The sequence below is a fragment of the Poeciliopsis prolifica genome, unplaced genomic scaffold (assembly GCF_027474105.1).
Source record: "Poeciliopsis prolifica strain line A6 unplaced genomic scaffold, Auburn_PproV2 SCAFFOLD014, whole genome shotgun sequence".
NCBI classification, from domain to species: Eukaryota; Metazoa; Chordata; class Actinopteri; order Cyprinodontiformes; family Poeciliidae; genus Poeciliopsis; species Poeciliopsis prolifica.
The window spans coordinates 6,759,099-6,781,247 of NW_026562389.1; the positions used below are offsets into that span (position 1 = coordinate 6,759,099).

The window sequence follows — 22,149 nt, forward strand, 5'->3', positions numbered from 1 at the left end:
TATGTTTTTACAGTGTAAAAAAGTGTTTCTTTTTGTCCATTAAAGCCTAAAAACTGTGGAGCACATTTGTTTTTTTTTACATTCTTTGCATTACAGCTCAAGCTTCATCAGAATGCATAAAAAGCAGTTTCAGGATTCAGGTGTGGCCTTTGACTAAGCCATTCTGACACATAAATATTATTTCTTGGTCCTCAATAAAAACAATCTCAACTCGAAATCTGCTTAAATGTGAAATACTATTGTAACATACCAACATTTGTGGTACATAACAAACACAGAAAAAATGTAACTATTGATAGTGTTAAACTTTTATTAAAAGTTTTTTTTTATTAAACTTTTATTCAAAAACTGATCTATTGAAAGATTAAACAAATGATTCATAATTATTTCCTGGCTACATTAAATAACAAATCCAAGCCCAAGAAACATTTTAACAATACAAATAAATACAAGATGAATAAAAAAAGAGAGTTAAATATAACAAACACTTATGTGAGCAGAGAGACGTTTCAGGAAGTAGTCTGTCTTTCCCGTAAGACTCACTTTGAGACAAGATTAGATAATCTGAATGTTTCTGCTACACCAGAACAAACACAGAAAATAAACACAAGATCTTTTGACAGTTCCCATCTGGACTGTTTTCATCCAGTTTCCACATCTATATGAGGAACGGATTCCTGTAACAGGAGTGCTAGGGTTAGGCCGAACAAAACGAGAAAAATCAGCATTTTCTGCAAAAATCCAGTTTGATATGCAACTGGATATTTTTAGTAAAAACTGTATTTTAAATCAAATGCAGAAAGAAGATTTGCAGAAATGTAAGGAAAAAGCAGAAATACGGAAAACTGCAGAAGAGAGAAAACTTTCGGTCAACGTTAAAAAAAAAGAGTTTCAGAAATTTACACTGAACAGTTTACAAAGCGAAACTGAAAGGTAGCAACCAATCAATCAATCAATAAACCAATCAATAAACCAATCAATCAATAAACCAATCAATCAATCATAAGATTTTATTTGTGTTGCACATTTCAGCAACAAGGCAGTTCAAAGTGCTTTACATCATAAAAAGCACAAAAACAACAGAATGAAAGGAAGGAAGGAAGGAAGGAAGGAAGGAAGGAAGGAAGGGAGGAAGGAAGGAAGAAAAGAAGGAAAGAAGGAAGGAAGGGAGGAAGGAAGGAAGGAAGGAAGGAAGGAAGGAAGGGAAAAAGGACGGAAGAAAGGAAATATAAATATTAAGATATAATAATAATAGATATTAATATCTAATGTGTTGTAAACAATCTGAGTTATAATGTTTCCATTTCTTTCCATCTTGACAATAAATAATGTAATGAAATGAAACGTTAATGTAATCTAAACACTTTATTAGATAAATAAAATACACATGATGGAAAGTTGTTTGTTTTTTGGTTTACGAAATCGTCAGCGATAAAACTTCCTCTATCAAAAACCAAATAACAGAATTAACAGAAATGATTGTAGGAATTCGTTTTTTCTGCCTGTCATCTGTTACTGATCAGCTTTAAATATTTTGGTTTTGGGTTGGATCAAAAGCAGCTTCTGAAAGTTCAGAAAGTGAATCTTCGTTCAACACATTGGAAAAAAAAACAAATGACTAAATCTGTAAAAACGAGAGTCTGTTGCTCATTACATCACATGTCAGACTCCCTGGATTACGTTCTGTTATGTCTGAGTCACACACAAACACAGTCTGTAATGGTTCATAAATTTCCCATTAAAAATTTAATTATCTTACTGACACAGAGAGTCAGCCTCACATTCTTCATGTTTAGTGCTAGCTGTTGGGGTCAGAGGTCAGGAGGGTGTGGACAGGTGATCTGCGGCTCGATGAGAGTGGGAACGTGTTGTACTTCGCTGAAATCACTGGGCTGGAGGTTAAAAGGCCTGGAAAAGTCAGAAAGTGTATTAGGGAAATACAGCTGTGCAAAAAATAAGAGACCATTGCAAAATGATCAGTTTCTCTGATTTCACTCTTTGTAGAAAAATGTTTGAGTTAAAGGAACATCGTTCTTTTATTCCGTGAACTACTTATAAAGTGTCTCTGAAGTTCAAAGCAAAAATTTTGTATTTATTGGCAGAAAATGAAAAATGGTCAAAATATACAGAACTTTCAGACAATGCAAAGAAAACAAGTCCTTATTCATTTAGAAACAGCAATAATAATGTCTCAACATTATTATTGGAAGGAAGAGTTCAGAAATCAATATTTGGAGGAATAACCAGCAGGTACTCAGTGCATTCAGCTCTTCATTTTTTTACAGAGCTGTAGATGGATAAACAAAAATTAAAAGTTTATTTGTAATTCAGTGCTTAAATTAAAGTATGAGATCATGCTCCTGCAATGAATTGATATGAAAATATTTTCTGCATCTTTACTAGGAGAGGCAGTTATGGAGGGTGCAGTCACATAACAGGAATAAAAACGCTTCCAAAGAAATGGAGTAAATTGAAAACACAAGACAAGATTTACTGCTCACCGTCTCTGTTGTTGACTGTTTGCCCATCCAGCTCTGTTGCCTCCAGAAAACGTTGCTTACTGTATGCGACATTAGCACAAACACACTCAGGTTACGTCACTTTGCTTAGACTGAAACACTTTGTATAACGCCGTAAGAGAGGAAATGCTGGGAGAATCTTTAAAACACAACCAGTTGTAATGAACACAGCGGGAAAGACTCCAGGGAGGGTTGGACAGGCTGCCTACCAGTCAAACGTTTTTCTCCTCACGCTGGAGCAGACGTTCAGTCTTTCCTCGTCCTCAGCACTGCGTTAGTTGGCAGAAGAAATACACAACAAAATATCTGGTGGATCCCATTGTTGAATTAGGTTATAAAACCAACTTAAAGCTGCATTGTGTAACTTTTACAGGAACTTTTTTAAAAGTATTTTGTTGAAAATGTCACTATGTTGTGGTTGTATAGTATAAAACAGATAATCTGTAGAAAAGAAAATCAAGCAAGAAACAACCAATCACAGTGAGTAGGCAGGTCCTAGCGCTGTCAATCAACCTCTGTATGGCGCTCTTCACCTCCCCTGAAAGCACAACCTGTTGTGAATGCTTGGCTAGCTAGCGTAACCACCAATGACCGCTAATAAATGGCTTCTGAAGAAGTGACTTTGCCAATAAAATAAAAACTCTTTTTAAAACCAACAAATGCAAAAACACAAAATCTTGCTGAGTAACTTTGCCTAGTTTCTAATGTAGATGTCTTAGGATACTTGAAATAAAAACTACCTTATAAGTAACTTTTCAGAAAGAAATGGCAGCTTGTTTTAGGTCAATAATTTCTTAATATTGATTTAAAAGTGATTCTCACATTGGCAGATGAATTAACTTATAACAATACATTTTTCCCAAGTTATAAGGGAAACAATCTGCTAATGGAACGAGCAGTGAACCTTTGATTAGGAGGTTTTCTGTGTATAAATGTGTAGATTGCATCACAAACTTAGGTTGGACTTATTGTGGCTTCAGGTGGTACACTTTTGGACTTATTGTAATAATACCCTAATTTATTGAATATGACTGTAGATTTACTGCAGGAATGTTTGTTTACTTCAGCTGAAAGCAGAAACCACAAGGCAAAAAAAATTAAAAATAAAGTAAATATTTTTCAGATTAGCAAAGCCAATAAATCATCAGTAGAATATGAAACCAGTGAGTGAATTCAGTCATATGGATCCCCACCAGATCCTCCTGCATTCCACTGACTTCTTGCACAATCAGCAGCATCACATGGTGTTTAAATGCGATTCAGAAGAAGCTAATCTTGGTAGAGTGTGAGAACGGAGACAGACGTACGTAGCGGTGGCAGTGTGCGGTCTCTCCGGCGCAGACATCCTCCTGCTGGCGGTGCACTTAGAGCTGAGTGTTCTGTCTTCTGCCTGCATCTCTTTGACGAGAGCTCTGTGCCCGCACTGAGAACTCTCCTGCATTCAACATCCACAGAAAAGGAAGACATAAATAAAATTACAGTAATAACAAACTGATAGTCTTATAAAATTCTTGTTTTTGGTTGTGTTTTAGTTTTCTTTCCAGAAGATAACTGTTCTTTATAAAATTAAAGTTACTTCATTTTTGGTAACTATGGCAAACTGGCATTATCATAACATTATCAATATTACAAACAACAATATTATTGTTTATTGCCAATTTGCAACAATTACTGGGACGATTTATCCTCCAGGAAAATTGATTATCATGACAGGCCTAAACATATGTCAAACTTAAGGGTCCATAGAGTCTGGACTCTGGTTAGCTACTTTAATTGAATCTGGAAGATAACAGTTGTGTGCTTGAATACTATTTTGTCAATTAAATCAATTTTCATCTGTATACTGCTAAAAATACCAGTTCCTGATGCAAAATCAACAGACACTGTTTTGCACTAATGCAAATTTTTGTCAAAAAGTGTTAAAGAAAACCTTGGGTTCAAATAATGCTCACTCCCAACTGCAGGTGGAAGTATTTCTTACTTCCACTTCACTGCTACCTCAATTTTACAAGTTATCATCTGTGATCGATGTGGAGAGAAACTAAAACTCACTCATAAATACAGGACGATATGACTGGAAAACATATTATATTATAAGTGTTTCATATCAGTCAGCATTGATAATTATTGATTTTTTTTTTTGTTTTAAATATTTGAAATACTGCCACCTGGTGGTGTGACCTTTCCTGTTTTATCTAGTTTCCACTCAAGCTGTTGTTTTTTATTTTAAGCAGATATGAGGCACGGTGGTGAAACCTCAAACTGCTGCTGCGCCAGTTACTCAACAGGTTGTTGCTAGGTAACCAAAGAGAGCGTGAGTTAGTTGATTCCACCAACCCTTTTCAGCTTGCAGTGAAAGACTGAGTAGCTAACACCTTTCCTCTGCCTACATCTCCCAGAATCCCTAGCAATTCCACATCGGAGTTCAGTGAATATTCTATATATTAAATATTGAATATTTTATCGCAAGTATTATCTACTGATGTTTATTCCGTGTACATCGCAGTATATATTGTTATTGATTTATTGTCCAATCCTAAGCAAATTTCTTGCAAATATTTTCATAACAGCGCCACAAAAATCACAGATTTTGAATGAAAAATATCTCCAAAACAAACAATGTGAAAAGATGCTCAATATTATTTAATTTTAAGAGGTGTATAATGAACTCAGACAGATCTATTTATTACTATTCAACACATTCTGGTACAACAGGCCCTTTGAGAACATTCATGACCTTGACATGGCTCGAAATGAAAAATGAGTTTGCTTAGATAAAGTTGTGTTGAAGGGTTAGCAAGCAGGAATGTGTGTTTGGAGTGTTTCTGATTTAAAGAAGAAGCAGATGTGCTGAGCTGGGCCTTTGCTGCCACATGAAAACGATTAATCCGAGCGCTCGATGCGCTGGGACCACAGGGACAGACAAAAAGGCAAAACGATGTGGGGAAGGTTCTGACCCGTACTTTGATCTGGCTGCTGAAGCGGAACGGGGGGGAGGACGGCGCAGTCTGTGCAGACCGAGTTCTGCAGTTCAGATCAGATGGAGATGGAGCCGAACATGTGCACAGATTCCCACCCTGGAGTTCCTACAGGAACAAAAGAGATTCTGAATGAAGACATACAAAAAAATTATTGAAGATAGAGGACACCCAGATTTTGGGCCTGATGACTAGTTTCAGTAATAGCAGAAGATAATAAATGAACTGAGGAGATTCATTCTTTAAGAAAACCTCTGGTGTTCTGGTTGAGGGTGAATTTACCTTCAAGTTCAGAGCATGTTGGAGTTTCAACCGAAAATGTTCCTGCTCTCTCAGCTGGAGGAAATCCTGACAGTTCGCCAAACTTTCACACATCTTTAGGAACACATAAGAGAAAAGATGTTGAGACCGAGAAAGACACTAAAGAAAACATCTCAGAGTAAATGTTTTTCTTGGGTCAGGTTTTGTTTCAGGTTTCACCTTGTGGAGAATTCCCTCCAGCTCAACGATCCGCTCCCGCAGCTGATGGTCTTTGGAGCGAAGGGCCTTCATTTCACTGCCCAGCTGCCTCTTTTCCTCCCTGACGAAGGTGAGGTCCTGACGCTGATGGTGGACCTCCAGGTTCAGGTGACGCTTTTCCTGAAACAGAAAAAAATGGGTAAATTGACGGTGTTTACAGATTTTTTTCTTTGTATCAAATGATTTTAAATTACCCACCCAACATGATATTATGATAAAAGCATTTTCTGTTATTTTTCTTTCTAAGATGTCTTCAGTCAGAAACTCTGCAGGTGTTTCTCTTCAGGTGAGAAACTGCAGCACCTGGTCTGCCAGGGTATGAAAAGTGTTTGAAAAGTTTTAACCTGTTGCAGTTTCTCCACTTTCTCCTCCAAATGTTGGATTCTGCTCTGCATGGCGTCAACCTTCTCTCTCCTGGCGGTGATTTCCTTCTGCATGTCCATAGCCACCTGCAGGCCTGGGAGAGCCGCACATTCATTAGTCCTAATGACCAGGACTGCAGATTTTACGAAAAGAAACACAGTTAAGGCTGAAACCAACGATTATTTCAATTATCAATTAATCTATTCATTATTCCAACGACTAATCGTTTAGTCCAATAAAATAATTGGCACATTCTGCAGATTTTTCACCTACAGCTTCTTTATAAAACATTACAAACACATCAAAATGTAAATAAACAACAAAATAAAAATGAAAAAACTTGGAATTTATTTGCTGTACGCCTGATCATTTGTACATCAAAATATAATGTGCAAATATTATCTTTCTGTTTCACTTAACACCAAGGCTGGCTGATCAGTAATAAACTGATTAATAATTGAATTTCAAAAGTTGATTAGTAGATGATTGTTTTAGCTTCACCCAGAATTTGATCTGGGTGAAGCTAAAACTATGCCTACCGTGTTCTGGGTAGAATAAATTTACAAATTCTTGTTTTTAATTCATCTTAGTTCAAAATGTATATATGTTTATGATTCTAATTTAATTACTGCTCTGAATGTGTCGTTTTTCAGAAAATGGCCTTTTTTGTGTCTGTTTATTCCAGTTAACAATTAATCAATTACTAAATTAGTTAACAATCATTTCAATAATCAATTCAACACAATTAATCCGATTAATCGTTTCTGCCCTATTTATCTGTGCTCCTTATTTTATGAGGAAACATCAAGTGCAGGCCTGTCACAATAACAGATACTGCTGGATGTAAATTGTCCCAGAAATTGTCGCGATAAACGATATTGAGACCATTTCCAAGTAAAACAGAGGTGATGGCATCATAATGCAAATAATTTCATTGTTATGCCATTAACAATAGAAGATAACCTTATGGAAAACATTTTAAATGTACAAAATAAATTTTAAAAACACCTCAAACAACATGTAAAATGAATACAGAAGTCAAAATTAAAGAGGCTCGTTGAGACCAAAGAGATTTCACATCCAGTTTTTGGCAGAAAAAAAGAAAAACAAAACAGTCATGCCAATGAAAATGATCTAATTCTTTTTAATTTATCATGCGATTGATTGAGACTTTTGCTTATTGTGCCACGTCTTTAGTTTCAAATGAAGGTGTAACACAAACCATGCCCTTCGGCTGCTTTCAGGGTCCTCAAGCTGCGTCGGAGCTTATGGAGCTCATCATGGGCGCTGGCGAGCCGGCTCTGAAGCTGCAGCACCATGCCTTCGTGCTCCTCGTTCTGACAGCTGTGCAGCCGCTGCAGGGTCTCCAGCTGTTCTGAAATTGTGCCCACAAAAACATGATTAAATAAAATAGATTATGACGTCACTAAGAAAAAAGGGCCCTTCAAATAACAAGCATTTGCAGGAAAACATTTCCTTTTTGTTTATTTTTTCCTCCGTTACAAAGAACTAAACAGCATTTTTTTTTATTTTTTCTTTTTACTCTGATGACATTTAGAATCAGAATATTCTTCATTGATCGCCAAGGAGAAATTGATTATTTGTTCACAAGTTTTAAATATTAGCAAATACAAATATAACTTAAACCATTAGTGATATAGTGTAAGTAAGAAATTATTTAGTATTTCAAATATGAATTAAATTAAATAAAAATGCATGCACATTAAAATGTGTTAATCTCTAAAAGTCTAGAGTAAACTAAAAGACGTCATAAAATCTTAAGCCTCTGTGATGCATTTTTAAAATTGTGATTTTATAAAAGCTATATCAGAAGAATAACTTTGTGTCAAGTTTACCTCAAATTAATAAAGTTTTATCTTAATATTTAGTGAAATAAATAAACAGGAGCAGTCCTGTGATGATATAAACTCTACCTACTGTTGAGGTTGAAAAGCTGCACGCGTTGCAGCTCCAGCTGCTTCACAGCTTCCTGTTTGTCCAGAGTTTCCTGATGAAGGTGCTGGTTCTGGTCGGCCAGGGAGTTCTGCAGCTGACGTCTCTCATGCTCTAAATGCACCAACTCAGACTTTTGTTGGGCTAATTCAGCCTGCAGAGCCTGGCACTGAACAAGTAGTTGAGAGTAAACTTGGACAAAATGGCAGGTAAGGAATCAATTAATCAATATACCTGCTGGTTTTGTGGTTCCTTTATCTAACATTCTTTGTCTTTTTTCTACAGAAGTCTCCGAAGTTTCCTTACCTCCTGTGACCTTTGCTCTGTAAGCATCTGCAGGCAGGAATTCTCCTCTCCGGCTCTAGAAAGCTGCTTCCTGGTCGACTCCAGCTGTCCCCTCAGAGCCTTTATATCTTCCCTGAATTCAAGCTGCTGCTTCTCACAAGTAGACTGAGTGAAAGATGACAAAGCAGAGGTGTAATGACATTTAAATGGGAAAATAAAACAGATTCTTAAACATTTAAGCTTGTTTAAAACTTATTCTAGACTTGGCATAATAACAAATTTTGCTGGCCGTTAAATCGTCCCAGAGGTTATCGCGATAAATAATATCGTTGTTTTGAAACCATTTTCAAGTAATGTGATGGTAATGCAAGAACACATTCTCAAAGATCACTAAACTTTAAAATCTAATCAACATTTCTACTGGAAGACATTTTAAATCCACAAAATAAATATAACAATACATAAAATGAATTATGAAGTCATTAAACAAAATGAAGACTTTTTACTTCCAGTTTTTGTTAGAAAGAAAGAAAAAAGAAAAACGATGCAAATAAATATGATTGAGCTAATTTTAATTTATCTTGCAATTAATTAATTTATTGCTTATTGCAACAGGCTTATCTTATACTGCAGTGAATCCTACGGGTTGAACTTTTCACATTTTGTTAATTTATAGTGACAAACTGCAATGCATCTTCATGTAAGAACAACAAAAATTAAAGCAGCATTTTTTGATGGAAGGACAGAATTACGTATCTTTATATGTTTGTTAAATTTGACAATCTGAAAAGTGTGGCATGCATTATATTCAGCCTTGTAGAATCACTATTTCAACTGGAAAGCTTTGGCTGATTTAGTTTGTGCCATTTTGCTCATTCTTTATAACAAAAATAATCACAAACTCAGATCAAATGAGGAGGATCTTCACAATAATTTAGAATATTTTTCAAATAGGTCCAAAAAATTTAGTTTAGGTCTCATCTTACCAGAGAAATTTCTCCCATATTTTATCTGCTTCTTGTACAAGGATTGTAGCAACATAAATGGAACTTGTTATGGGTTTCGTCCATAAAAGCAGTGGAGATAACACATCTAGTTTATGGCCAAAATGCTCAAAATGTGTTTAGGAACCTTTCAATAATTATGATATCGTAATATTTTGTGGTTCTATTGAATATTCTATTGAATCCTAATAAAAAATTTGGATAAAAATACTGCTCTTGAAAAACATTCCCATTTGAAATGGACGCCACCAAACTGCACACAGTAGCTCCATTCAATTATTTTTAAAAATTTACTGATTTTAATTGATGCTCTCATGGAACAAACCATGGAGAAAATAGTAACGTAAAATTTTAAATAGTACTGTCAGTTTTTTTTTTTTTTAATGAAATTCAATAAATGAAAATTCTAATTATAAAACACTTATCTTGATAAAAGCTCCCTACCACCTTACGCTTTTTTTATACAAACTTCTTAAAAATCAAGTGCCATTTTTCTCACCAGCCCAACAGAAGAAAATAACATTCACTAGTGGATTCAGATTTGTTTTGGTGACATCTGAGGAATAGTTTGGAGGCAAAAATGGGAATTATTGAAAATCTACTTCATGATATTTTGACAGAAATACATCTATTTACAGTTAATAGCATCACATTTCAGTAGTTTGTATTTGGTACTTTATAGTTTCATTTGACTTCTCAGTGACTCCTCATGCAGAAATTCAGAGGAAAAAAGCCACATTAATGGAAAACAAGAAAAGACTGAATCACACGGGAGAAGGAGAAGAAGACAACTAAAGAAAGAGAATGAAACATTTTCTGGGAGAGTCTAAAAATAGATGTGCAGGAAGAAAACAGCTGATGAATGAAATGCCACAGAAATAAACTGATATATTGTAATAGGGCTAAATTTGCACTATTTAATTATTTAAATCTATCAACTGGATTCACTTTGTGGCCACTTTTAGCAAAGTAAACAACGTCTCTAAATTATCACAGAAGCTTTTAAAGCTCTGGCATTTTCACACTAACAGATGTTCGAAGACGTTCTTCGCAGAGGCCATCTAATTATCTGCACTTAAGCGTTACAGCTTTTGCCATGAAGCTCTGCTTGATATATATAAAACTTTATTAGAAATTTTTTTAAGTTTATTTCAAAAGATGGAGAAAGGTTTAACTGGATATTTAAGTAGAGGAATGATAGAAGGTTAGAGAGAAAAAAATCAAAATCCTAGAAGTCTGCATCTACACCTGCAGAAAGAGAATAAAACTGTCAATTTTAGTTTATTGTGCTAACTGCAAAAATGTTTTCTAGCTCAGGGAAATAACCCACCCAATTACTCTGAGTCACTGTCCAGGTATAGGTTGTATTTAATATGTACATGTTAAATACATATTAAATGTGTACAGCAGAAAGGAAAACTCCATTTCTAAAATGTCTAGTAGAACCTGGCTCGGCTGCGTTTCCATGATAAATATACCCAAAATTTTGTCAATATTCCTCTAATGTTGAAAAAACACGATTTGGGCATTCAGAAACATGGCGCGCCATCCTCCTCCTACTACTTCCTGTCGTCTTCTTTGTCTTTTCCCCCAGCAGTAACATCTGGTTGTTGACCACATGATTGGTGTGATCTGAAAAAAGTGTTTCCATTGCAGGTTTACGAAATGCACCAACTTCCATACAACTGGAAAACCATCTCATCCTACTTTTATTTATTGAAATAAATTGCCGTGTTTCCATTACGCTAATTTATTTTCATAATTAAAGTTTGAGCAATTATATGGTAAATGGAAACACAGGTAGTGTGAACAATATTTATTTATTTTATTGAACTAATACAGAAAAACAGAGGCCAGGTCTGGTAGTACTTTCTATGTTTGAGAGAAAGTAATAAAGCAGCAGTAAGGAGCAGGTGTAGCTCTTTCCATTCTTTTATCAAGGAAAGAAATTAACACAAAAAGAAAACGCCAAGGGTATCATCTATAGAGAGAATATAAAGTCATCGGAACCAACAGGTTTTAAATACAGTGTAAAACATTAATATGAATTAATTGAAGATATTTATGAAGTGGTCCAACATGATGGAGACTAAAATAAACTACTGACTGCGAAGAAGAGATAATTCAAATTTACCGATGCAAATGTATGAAACTTTCTGCCCTTATAACACCTCTGACATGGATGGACGTCTACAACAATGAGTAGGAAATGATTTTTAACTGCTTAGGAAATCATGTGGTAATCTGCTGCCTTAGACACTCAGACTGCTTTTCCTTAATCTACTGAAACATCAGTCTGAATGTAGATTTTTAATAACACAGCATGACAGGACTGAGGCGACGTAAGTAGGGTTTATTCTCGTACTTTAAGTAGTTGAAGCTCTAACTGCAGCTCTTTGACCTGCTGTAGCGATTTGTCTCTCTCTTTATGGGTGGCAAACAGTTCGGTCTCTGTCTCCAGCATCATCTTCTCCAGGTAACTAGCCTAAAATGACACAAGTAGAAATCACAAACCTGAGACAAAGAGACTCATTTCTGCTTAGGGAGCATTTTCACATATTGACTGTGCAGTTCGATTGGTTCCTCTCAGGTTAATCAAACTTTAACTGTATAAAACAATGTAATTAGCGCTGTCATTGTAGATAATAAAATCATGATTTGATTCTTTACCTTGTCTCTGTAGCCAGAGATGGTTAACTCCAGTTCTCTGATCTGACAGAGATGCAGTGAGGTCTGACTTTCAGCCAGGTTCCTACACAGAGAGACTGCTTCAGTGACCAGGTGTAATATTGGTCTAGAATGTCCTGATTAACTCAGCATGAGACACACATTCGACATTTTTAGTAAGAGATTCAACATTTATATATTTACTTTAGCAGCCTCAACTTGTTGCATAAATTGACTCCGCAGTGTTTGTATTTGTCAGTGAACATCGCCATCTCCTGGTCAAGACTTGACATAAGGTCTTCCATCCTGGGGCAATGAAACGCAGAAATAGTTTCACAACTGAAACAAAGCATTATTTGTTTCCGTTTCACAGGTTTTGACAGCTGTTGTTAGCAACAGGCCAAGTAGGCTTCAACCAACTAAATGTTGGTTGATGCAGATGTAAATTCATTCTCTCCAGTTCTCTACTAATTGTTTGTATTATCTTCTTGTTTGTGGTTAACTGATAGAATGTAAGTTTGTTTTCCTATTTTAACAAGAATGTATGCATCTTGATGTGAAATGCAGCTGGAACATTTAATTTTATTTAGCACATTTTCAGACACACGGCAGTTCAAAGTGCTTTACATAAATTAGAAGGAAATACAATCAAACCAACAAAACCTAAAGACAAAAAAGTAAAGTACAAAACTAAATATTGGTTCCACATGTTAGAATAAGAATATGTAATACATAATTTATAAACTAATAGGGGTTTCTCTACATCTTAAGTTTGTTCTGGATGAGCCAGGTATAAAACTAAATGTTGGTTAAATATAAAAACTAGATGTTGGTTCCAGTTGTTCTGGGTTGAGTTCTAGATATGCATAAAGCTAAATGTTTGTTCTCTATGTTTGATTTTTGTTCTGGATTACTAAGTAAACTAACAGGAGTTTCTCTATTAAAAGTATAAAGCTAAATGTTGGTCTAAAGTAATAAGACCTATAAAGTAACAAATAATTTAACTGAAACATTTATAAAGTTAATAAGCTATTTAAAATGACATTGCAGCAGATCGTATACCTTTCCTGGTTATTTAATCCTTCATATTCACTGTTCTTCTCTTGGTCTTTTGACTGGTGTGGAAGAAGAGAAACATCATGCACATCAAGAGCTACTTCAGATACTGAATGAAATCCTTAACTGAGTTTTACTACTTACTCTAAAATATGTCCAGTGTTGTTTATCTGTGTCCTTGTGGACATTTTCATATCCAGATTGTGGTTCCTGATGCTTCACAGTCTTATTACCGGCTGAGTTGTCCCCAAACTGATTTTCATAAAGTATGTGGTAAACCCTATTTACGCACTTTGCCAGTGATTCTACTTCTCTTTGAAGGGCAAATGCCTCTTCTTCCATCTCCGGAAGCTTCCAGACCTTCGACATTTTGACTTTCTGAAGCTCTTCCAACAAGTGCAGCATCTTCGCCATCTGACTGACCTGTTTCCTTGAGTCCTTCAACCTAATAGTAAGAAGATCTGCGGGTCAAAGTAAGTTAGAGCACCTTCTGTACAGGAATGAATTAAATGTATGTTCACCTAATGTCAGTCAGGGCATCGTTCTCCATCTGAGCTTCATGCAGTTTAGACTTCAGGTGCATGATGGCTCTTTGGGGACTAAATGTCTCCTCTTCCTCACTGTGTGCCTTTATTTGAGAAGGTAAAGTACCAAATTGAGATTGATCAATATTATAGCACAGGGAATCAATGGCTGGAATGAAAATATAAACCTTATTAAGCTGTAAACGAGACAGCTGCTCTGCTGCACTTTCCAATGAATCCATTTCACTTGAGCCTCGGTCTCGCTGCACCTCATTCTGTTTTAAAGTATCCATACAGTCGACAATAGCCTGAGTCAGCGCATCAATGTGGGCTGAAAAACCACCGGATTCTTCAGCTGAGTCATCAGTGGAAATTCAGTTTGAAACATATTGTGGGCAGCAACGTTGTAATCGTTGCAGAGAGCAGAAAAGAAACATGTTAAACAGACTGAGCATTTATCTGTTCTTTGCAAGCATTCTTATTCTAAAAGTCTTTGACAAAAATATGCAATAAATGCTGAATGACAACACATAATACAAATCACTTTTTAATTGGAGCTAAATGATCAGAATTTTTCTGCTACGTTTCCTTACGTGTGAACTTCATTATGTTTCATCATGTTACAACCACATTTACTACACAAAAGCTGTGAAAAGGCCATGTATTGTTAAAATACGGATATTAAAACCTACTTTTGTAGCATCTTCGTTCAGGTGAACTGTTTCTGTAAGGGGATCCAAACCTCCTCAAAGCTTCGCTGGGTAGATTTTGAATCTCCTCTTGTATGTCTTGTACTTCCATAGTTTGCCTGTTGAGTTCTTCACTGCACAGAAAATTCACACGTGTCATCTATAATCTGCAGTTCGAAAGATATTTCTGCAGACATTTATTCTTTGGAAAAATAGTTACTTTCCACAAATTTTAATTAAAAACTACACATTCAAGTCATTAAAATCACACCAAATGGTAAAGATTCTGAGTATTAAACAATCTGTCGTTTTATCTTGGTTTTATAGCATCTCAACCAAAACATTTGTAATATCCATTTAAAAATACGATGTTTTCCATTTATCTGAGGTCGGATCATAGAAATAATAGATTGGAAATACAGACAACAACTGGCAAGAATTCAGAATAAACAATTTTCCCTTGATTAGTTCTGATTAATTTTAGGCAGCAAAAAAATACTGAATACAAACCTCAGTAAATCAGAGAAAACAGACTTGTTTAGTTGTACACTGTTTAGGATACATCGAAGCTATAAACAGATTTGATTTGTCAAAAAGGCAAAGCAATATTCAAACGTAAATAACTCAAGTTTTCAGCAGCATTACCTCAGTTCATCCAGAGTCCGATTAAATCTCATACCAAGGGAAGTGTTTTGAGTTACTGTGTTTGAAGTAAGGAACACATTAACAACATCATCACACTGTAAACACAAAGGCAAAAATAGATAATTAAAAGTAAAACTTTAGTTAGTTTACCTCTGTCTGTTTCTTCATTAGCCACAGTAGAATCGCCAAAAGTTAAAAAGTACGGATCAGTATCATCATGAGGCTTCTGAGGCCCACGAGGTTTTGAATTAGACATTAATAGTTAAACAAATGCAAAAATAATAACAGAAAAAAAAATCAGGCTAAAAGAACAGCCGACAAGTCGTTAAGATTCATCTCCATGGAAACAGCGTCGGAAGCTAAATTGGCTAACTGTTAGCACATGTTTAAAATGACCTCTTAAAGATGCTGTAGCACATTTACCGAAACTGCCTCGAATAAAGTAAAATCTTACGTATGGTTTCTATAATATTGATAAGAACTCAACCAAGAAAAAATAGTTCGCTTTCTGAAACAGGAAACTGGAAGGTGTTGACATTAGCGCCACCGACACTTTGAAACCGCGCGTCATAGCAACAAATCCAGGCGTCATGACGTTTCAGTTCCAGGCATGATGGTTAACGTAGTCCACGAGCAGATTAGCGCTAACTTGTTTATTTAGGGTGTCGCTGTTGGAGTCGGGTCGAGCATCCTGAGGATTTCATAACATTTTGAAATAATCGTAGGGATCAAAATGGAACAATGAGAAGGTGAAGGTTACAGTTCAGTGGCAGAGCTGCTATCTTGTATGTCGGCGCTTCTGGACGAGGTAAAATTAGGGTTTTTATATTTATTTAAGCTAGCTGTATGCTACAAAGGCTAACGCTGAGTTTATTTCATTTCTGTTTTTATTTTTAACTAATAAATGATTGCTACTTGCCTAAACATATGATCTACAATTGACAATTAGCTAACACAAGCACATCATTTCCTATTGCCTGCATTTGTCGTGCAGTTTTTCCCTTTGTAGGATTTTCTCTGACCCACTTTCTCATAGACACTGAACTACATTAACTTTTATGGAACTATTTTATTATTTCCACATTCTTTAACATAGCAATCTTGTTGTTTTGTTTACAACAGAGTAAAAAAATAATGACATTTTGTTTTTCTGTTCGTAGAATTTGTTCAGACATCTCACACTCAAAAGGTGTGGTTTGGGAGACAACTTTTAAATACGTTGCTCTCTTCGGCCCTTTGAGGAATCTGCTCTAGGGGTCTTCTTGTACTTTAATGTTAATTGGATTTTTAAATATACTCTTCTGCAGGATGAGAGATCTTCAGGGCATTGACAGCCTGCTCTTGAGTGAGCTGAAGTCATGCTGTGCAAAGCAGAACAACTTTCTCCCCAGGGAAGCAGGCCTCAACCTGATGGAGTCTGCATCCTCTGAGGTGACCTACTTTTTAGGTTTTTCACACTTAATTAGTGAAGACATGATAAATGTTGTTACCACATATTTCCTCCAAATGGATAACAATCCTTCTTATTAGATTCACAGCGGAGTGTCTGCAAAATGCAGAGACAGCAAAGTGAAAGAGCTGTGGAGCCTGACCAGTTTCTTTGGCTATAGGACTCAAACCTTTGTGCAAGCTGTCAATTTGCTCGATAGATTTCTCACCATCATGAAGGTAAGAATTTCAAGTTTAACATTTATGTTTTTAAATTCAAAATCTTCATTTCCACTTTATATCTTGGTAGCAAGATTTTTCATCATGATGCAAATCTTACATTCATTCTACGAACTGCTACGAACTCTGTGTTCCTCTGACATGAGTCAGTTGTTCCAGAGGCCTTTGGACATGTAGTGCTCTACCGACATGTTAAAGCAAAGATCAGATGGAGTTGTTGACATCAGGGCTGTACAGTGCTAGGAAAACATTATATTGTGCACTGATCAGGCTTTTAATGGCCAAAATACCAATTTCTCTCTAAGCGGCATCATGGTGTATTATCTATTTTACACTATATTTAGAATTCCTAATTGGACTTTCTGGACCATTTGAAAAAAGTTTGCTGCAGTGTATGTTTTGCATGTTTGATCAAAGTAGTCAATCTATTGTTTCTGTCAGTTTCAGTTTCTTTATTTATCTATTTTAAATTGGCCTTTATACTCCTATGACTGAACAAATTAAATTTGTGGTGTATTTAAGTATTGCATGCTGGTGTAGAGTTATCAAATAAATTTTTAGTTCAGTACATTTATGTCTGTGTTGAAAAAATAAATATTTAAAGTAAATTCAGAATTGCTTTTCTGTGTCGTATTAGTACTGAAAGAGGAAAAAGTTGATCATCCCTAAGTGAGACCCTCTTTAAGTTAATCATGAATAAATAAAGTACAGACCATTGGACATCCATTAACGAGGCGCTGATCCAGATGCATCTCTGCTGTTGGAACAGGTGCAGCCCAAACACGTGCCCTGCATCGGGGTGTGCTGTCTGCATATCTCTGCCAAAATGGTTGAGGACGAGAGCAACGTCTCACCCAGCCATGAACTCATCCGCATCAGCCAAAGCAGGTTCACCGTGTCCGACCTCAACCGCATGGAGAAAATCATCTCAGAGAAACTCAGCGTGGATCCAGACGTGGTGACGGCCCTGACCTTTCTGCACCTCTACCACTCCGCCGTCAGCTCTCTGTTTGCTGAAAGGTAAGCGCTCTTCTCTTCCTGTTTGTTGTTTTTTTGCTGTGATGGCTCCAGTTTCCATGGAGCCGGTTAAACAGATTCTTCTACATGAGGTCTGTAACCAGCGGATCACAGTGGGGTTCACTTTATATTTTAAGGGAGGAGATCCCAAGCATTGGGAGGCTGGAAGCACAGCTAAAAGCCTGCTTATGCCGGCTTGTTTTCTCTAAAGCAAAAGTAAGGATTGTTCTCAGGTGGCAATTTGTCAGAATAGCAGTTTTTGCTTTGAATCTCTGAAATGTTTTTTTTTTTTTTTACAGCCATCAGTGCTGGCGCTGTCCCTCATTGCTCAGGAGTTTGAAGACCTCCAGTCAGCCACGTTGTTGAAGAGCATCCAGCAGTTCCAAAAGCATCTAAAGGTATTTTGTCTCTCTTCACACTGAAAGCATTTGTGTTTCTCTTTTTGAGTCAAGAATTTAAAGGTATATTTGCAAGGTTCCCCCAGAACACTTGCTAAGTCTGGTGGTTGGGCGCCAGGGCAGTCATTCATCCACCGACTCGTGTTTTTGAGTTACAAAATGGAGTCATGTAGGGAAGATGAGCAGTGCCACACAGATTGTGATTGACAGTGCTACAATACGTCTCCTGGCTCTGATTGGTTGTTTCTAGTTAGTTTTCACAAATTATCTGACTCCGATGGTACATACATATGGTGACAATTTCAATAAATATGAAAAAAAAATATTTTTCATAAAAATTATATCCTAGGCCTGAGCTGCTAAAACATGTTGAAGTTATGCCATTTATGATGACGGAGTTGCTTTCAGCAACCATAAGAATAATAAATAAGCACTTTGAATTACCTTGTTGCTGAAAATACCCTGTATGAATAAAATGACCTTAGTTTGAAATAGAGAGTCCTTTGATTTCTTGATGACAGCATGATTTTGTTTTTAAATTTTTGTTACAAGCAGCCTCTCAGTTGCTTCCTGTTTATCATTTCTGCAGATCGGTGACAGCGAGCTGCTCCACTGGAAGGAACTCGTGACCAAATGCATGATGGAATATCGCTCGAGTGAATGCAGCAAACCAGACAACAAGAAGCTTGTTTGGATTGTTTCCCGGAGAACGGCACAGAGTTTGCAGACCTGTCACTTCAGCGTTCCTGGTCTGCCGACTATTCCCGAGATGAGCTGGGATGAGAGCGAGAGGTTGATAGTTTATTCTAAACCTCTTTTAATATTAGTCAATTAAATGCATATTATTGACAAACTGACAAAATATTTCATTAGTTATGATGGTTTGGTGATATTTCAGTCTGAAGCCAAAACTTTGGACTTGACTGTATGAGATTCTCACAGTTTGATAACATTGAATAATTTACCACATCATCCAATGATAACATAAACATGGAAATCATTAAAGGTGTTACAATGTATAATATAATCACTTTTCTTAAAGAAAACCTAATATTCAAAATTTATGTTACACATGTTTATACTTTCTTTTGGGTTTCTACTGCTTCTAAAAACAACCCAAGCACTTAACAAAAATAAATAAATAACCATGTAGTTATTGACAATTACTAACTTTTTTCAGTTTGGATTCAGAAACTCAATAAAATTGAAATATGACCTAGTAATGCAGTGCATTACACCCTTTTGCCATTCATAAAGTCTAAAAATATGATATTATATGGTTAATTAGTCAAGCTATCTGTTCAGAAACAGCGTGCAGTCAGCTTTAGCTATGCTACTCATGTCTTTCCTGCTGCAGTTTTAAAACAGTAATTTTAATCAAGATTAGTGAGCGTCTCTCCTTTAGCTTCCCCACCATGACTGTGGTGGCATTTCCCAACCCGAAATATTCCCAAACAGATTTTGTTTTCTTGGTAGTTGAGTGGCAGCAACAGGAAGGGGCAGAGCGACGTGAAAAACCTAAAATAATCTCCACAAGCTCAGCCTTGTGGGTAATGTCACTCGACTAAACAGCTTCTGTGTTGTTATTTTTAGGGATCAGTAATGTACGGGTTCCTCCCATATATCCAAGGCTTAAAAAGTCTCAGGATGTTATTCTGTTTGTGTCTTTGTGTTTGGTTCAAAGAAAATATTACTTACAGGATATATGAACAGGTTTAAATGTGTTTTCAGCACTTGTACATATGCAGAGTTAAAAGGAAAAGCAGAATATGATGTAGAACTGGGGATTACCATGCAGTCCAGAAAGCTGGAAAAGTGAAACATTTGTTTAAATTGATTGTTATGGGAAAGAGAAATTTGACAAAAACAATTGAGTTTACGGAATGTTTTCTTATTCTAAGGTTTAAAACAAGAACATCAGAATTTTTGAAAATAAGGATCTGGATTGGAGTTCAGTGAAATTATTGACATTCTATGAGATTTACTATACTGATCTAATGTATTTATCCCAATATATATTGTTAGTTATTTATTGTCCAGCACTAACTAAGGGTGAAAATGGCTCTATGTACTGAAAAGATAGACTAAGTTCACTTGTTTTTTTTTTTGTTTCTGTCTCTAACACTTAAATGTTTTCAGAAAAAAATCTGAGATATTGAAATTGGTTGTAAGTGTTAATATTTCTTTGTGTCTTACAGCGAGGATTCTTGTGAGGACCTGAGCAGCGTGGAGAACAGTCCATGCGGCTCTTTAGGAAGCGACGGCGAAGGCGCCTTCTTCCCCTCGTTCCACCACTGACCAAACAGCTGAACCTACGGCAGAAATCTGCAATGTCTGTCACTTTTAAATGATTCCAGAGCAGACGCGTGTTAATGTGCATGTTTTGGATCTTAAAGGTGAATCTGTGTTCCTGGTGTCACTGCTGCTAGAGCCTGCACCTCTAGCAACTATCATAATAACAGAACAAAACAAAACAGATTTCTTTTTTTTATTTTTATTTTGTTCTTGCAACAACAGACCAAAAGTCAAGACAGCTATGTGTGCTGCAGGCAAATAAACCCAAACTACATCAGAAAATATCCAGATATTTAAATGGCAATAAAATTATCCCAACAAAGAAATTACTTCACTTTGTGAGTGTAGAGCACAGGTGTCAAACTCAAGGCTAACTACGGCCCACTAAACCTGGTTATGAGGTCCTCTAAACTCTAATCGGCCACATAAATAATTGTGAACTTTCAATAACAGTTTTGTGCTTAAGTAATATTTTATTTGTCAAATCAAACCATTTTTTATTCGTATAGAACCAAAATGTGTGAGTAGATGCTGAAAATTTTTAAATTTAAGAAATTTTAACAGTTCTTTTATTCTGCCTTAACCTACTATTTGGGGACATTCATGATCCAAGCCAAACTAAAAATGAGTTTGACACACTTATAACAGCTGCAGTAGCTCACACCAGCCCAAGCCTCTCCTTCTGCAATTAAAATGCAATTATCTGATTTATTTAATTTGTTTTCAACGGAAAGTAGGTAATGCAGTCTCCTGCATACAAGTAGAAGCAAACATGTTCAGGAGACAACTGACATATAGGATATATTTTGTTTTCTTTGTTTTCATAGCTTTCTGGTGCCGCCCGAGACAACCGCCCATATCGTTCATATCACAAACCGCTACTGTTAGCATGCATGTTAGCCCTACTTTCCAGCTTGAACACAAAAAAATAGGGATAGAGTTACAGAGCACCTGGGGATTCAGTGTGTGTGTGTTTGCAAAATGTCAGATTGTTCATGATAAAGTGCCTGTGTTACATCAGCTTCCTGTCTGCTTCTGTAATAAATATGTGACATATCTTAAAAATAGTCTATAAAATTGTAATACACTTGGCAGCTTGATAATAACAAAACTTTAAAGTCTTCTTCCGAGTTGTTTCTCTTCGTGTTTTGCCCAGCTGTGACAAATTTAAGGAGAAATAGCAAAGCACAAAGGACCCGAGGACATTGCACATACCAGCCAACATCCTCACTAGCTGGTTTTTATACTCTGTACCATTTAATGACATGCAGTATTCTGTGTAAACACACATATGTTTGCTTACATTATTCTCATGTGTCATTGTAATATTAATGTGACTAACCTGTAAATGCATGATGCTTTCAATTGTGAATATGTTTGTTGTTCATGCTAATCAAGATAAGCTCACATCTAAGACAAAACGTTTTAAAAAATGTAAATAACATGTGAAAGGGATTATAAAAAGTTGTTTTGTGATGTCACATACTGGCTATTGTATTTATATTTTATGTGAAATAAAGAAAGGATGCAAATAACCCTTATAAATAAAAACATATATTTTTAACTACT

General features: G+C 36.0%; 2 protein-coding genes across 4 annotated transcripts; one reads left to right on the plus strand and one right to left on the minus strand.

Annotated features, from left to right (window-relative positions):
- Positions 1–1,300: 1,300 nt before the first annotated feature.
- On the minus strand, positions 1,301–15,769 carry LOC129365838 (coiled-coil domain-containing protein 158-like). 3 transcript variants are annotated; one of them, XM_055039351.1, is made up of 21 exons: positions 15,353–15,769; positions 15,203–15,257; positions 14,561–14,691; positions 14,057–14,223; positions 13,866–13,972; positions 13,489–13,789; positions 13,351–13,403; positions 12,493–12,594; positions 12,292–12,373; positions 11,987–12,106; positions 8,639–8,782; positions 8,318–8,501; positions 7,602–7,754; positions 6,361–6,473; positions 5,978–6,136; positions 5,780–5,872; positions 5,483–5,605; positions 3,827–3,954; positions 2,729–2,788; positions 2,502–2,560; positions 1,307–1,908 (listed from the first exon to the last, which is right to left on the minus strand). In XM_055039351.1, exons 1-21 carry the CDS (start codon positions 15,456–15,458, stop codon positions 1,799–1,801), a joined length of 2,550 nt encoding a protein of 849 aa, XP_054895326.1. In that variant the 5' UTR covers positions 15,459–15,769; the 3' UTR covers positions 1,307–1,798. The 3 variants fall into 3 exon arrangements, with proteins under 3 accessions (XP_054895327.1, XP_054895329.1, XP_054895326.1); XM_055039352.1 differs by lacking the exons at positions 14,057–14,223; positions 14,561–14,691; positions 15,203–15,257; positions 15,353–15,769 and having other exon boundaries at positions 1,301–1,908; positions 13,489–13,782; positions 13,866–13,955; XM_055039354.1 differs by lacking the exons at positions 14,057–14,223; positions 14,561–14,691; positions 15,203–15,257; positions 15,353–15,769 and having other exon boundaries at positions 1,301–1,908; positions 13,489–13,805; positions 13,866–13,954.
- Positions 15,770–15,838: 69 nt separating this feature from the next.
- Positions 15,839–22,147, plus strand: LOC129365840 (cyclin-G2-like). The gene is made up of 8 exons (XM_055039356.1): positions 15,839–16,010; positions 16,510–16,633; positions 16,733–16,870; positions 17,640–17,890; positions 18,025–18,103; positions 18,187–18,285; positions 18,875–19,077; positions 20,484–22,147. Exons 2-8 carry the CDS (start codon positions 16,511–16,513, stop codon positions 20,581–20,583), a joined length of 993 nt encoding a protein of 330 aa, XP_054895331.1. The 5' UTR covers positions 15,839–16,010; position 16,510; the 3' UTR covers positions 20,584–22,147.
- Positions 22,148–22,149: the final 2 nt, after the last annotated feature.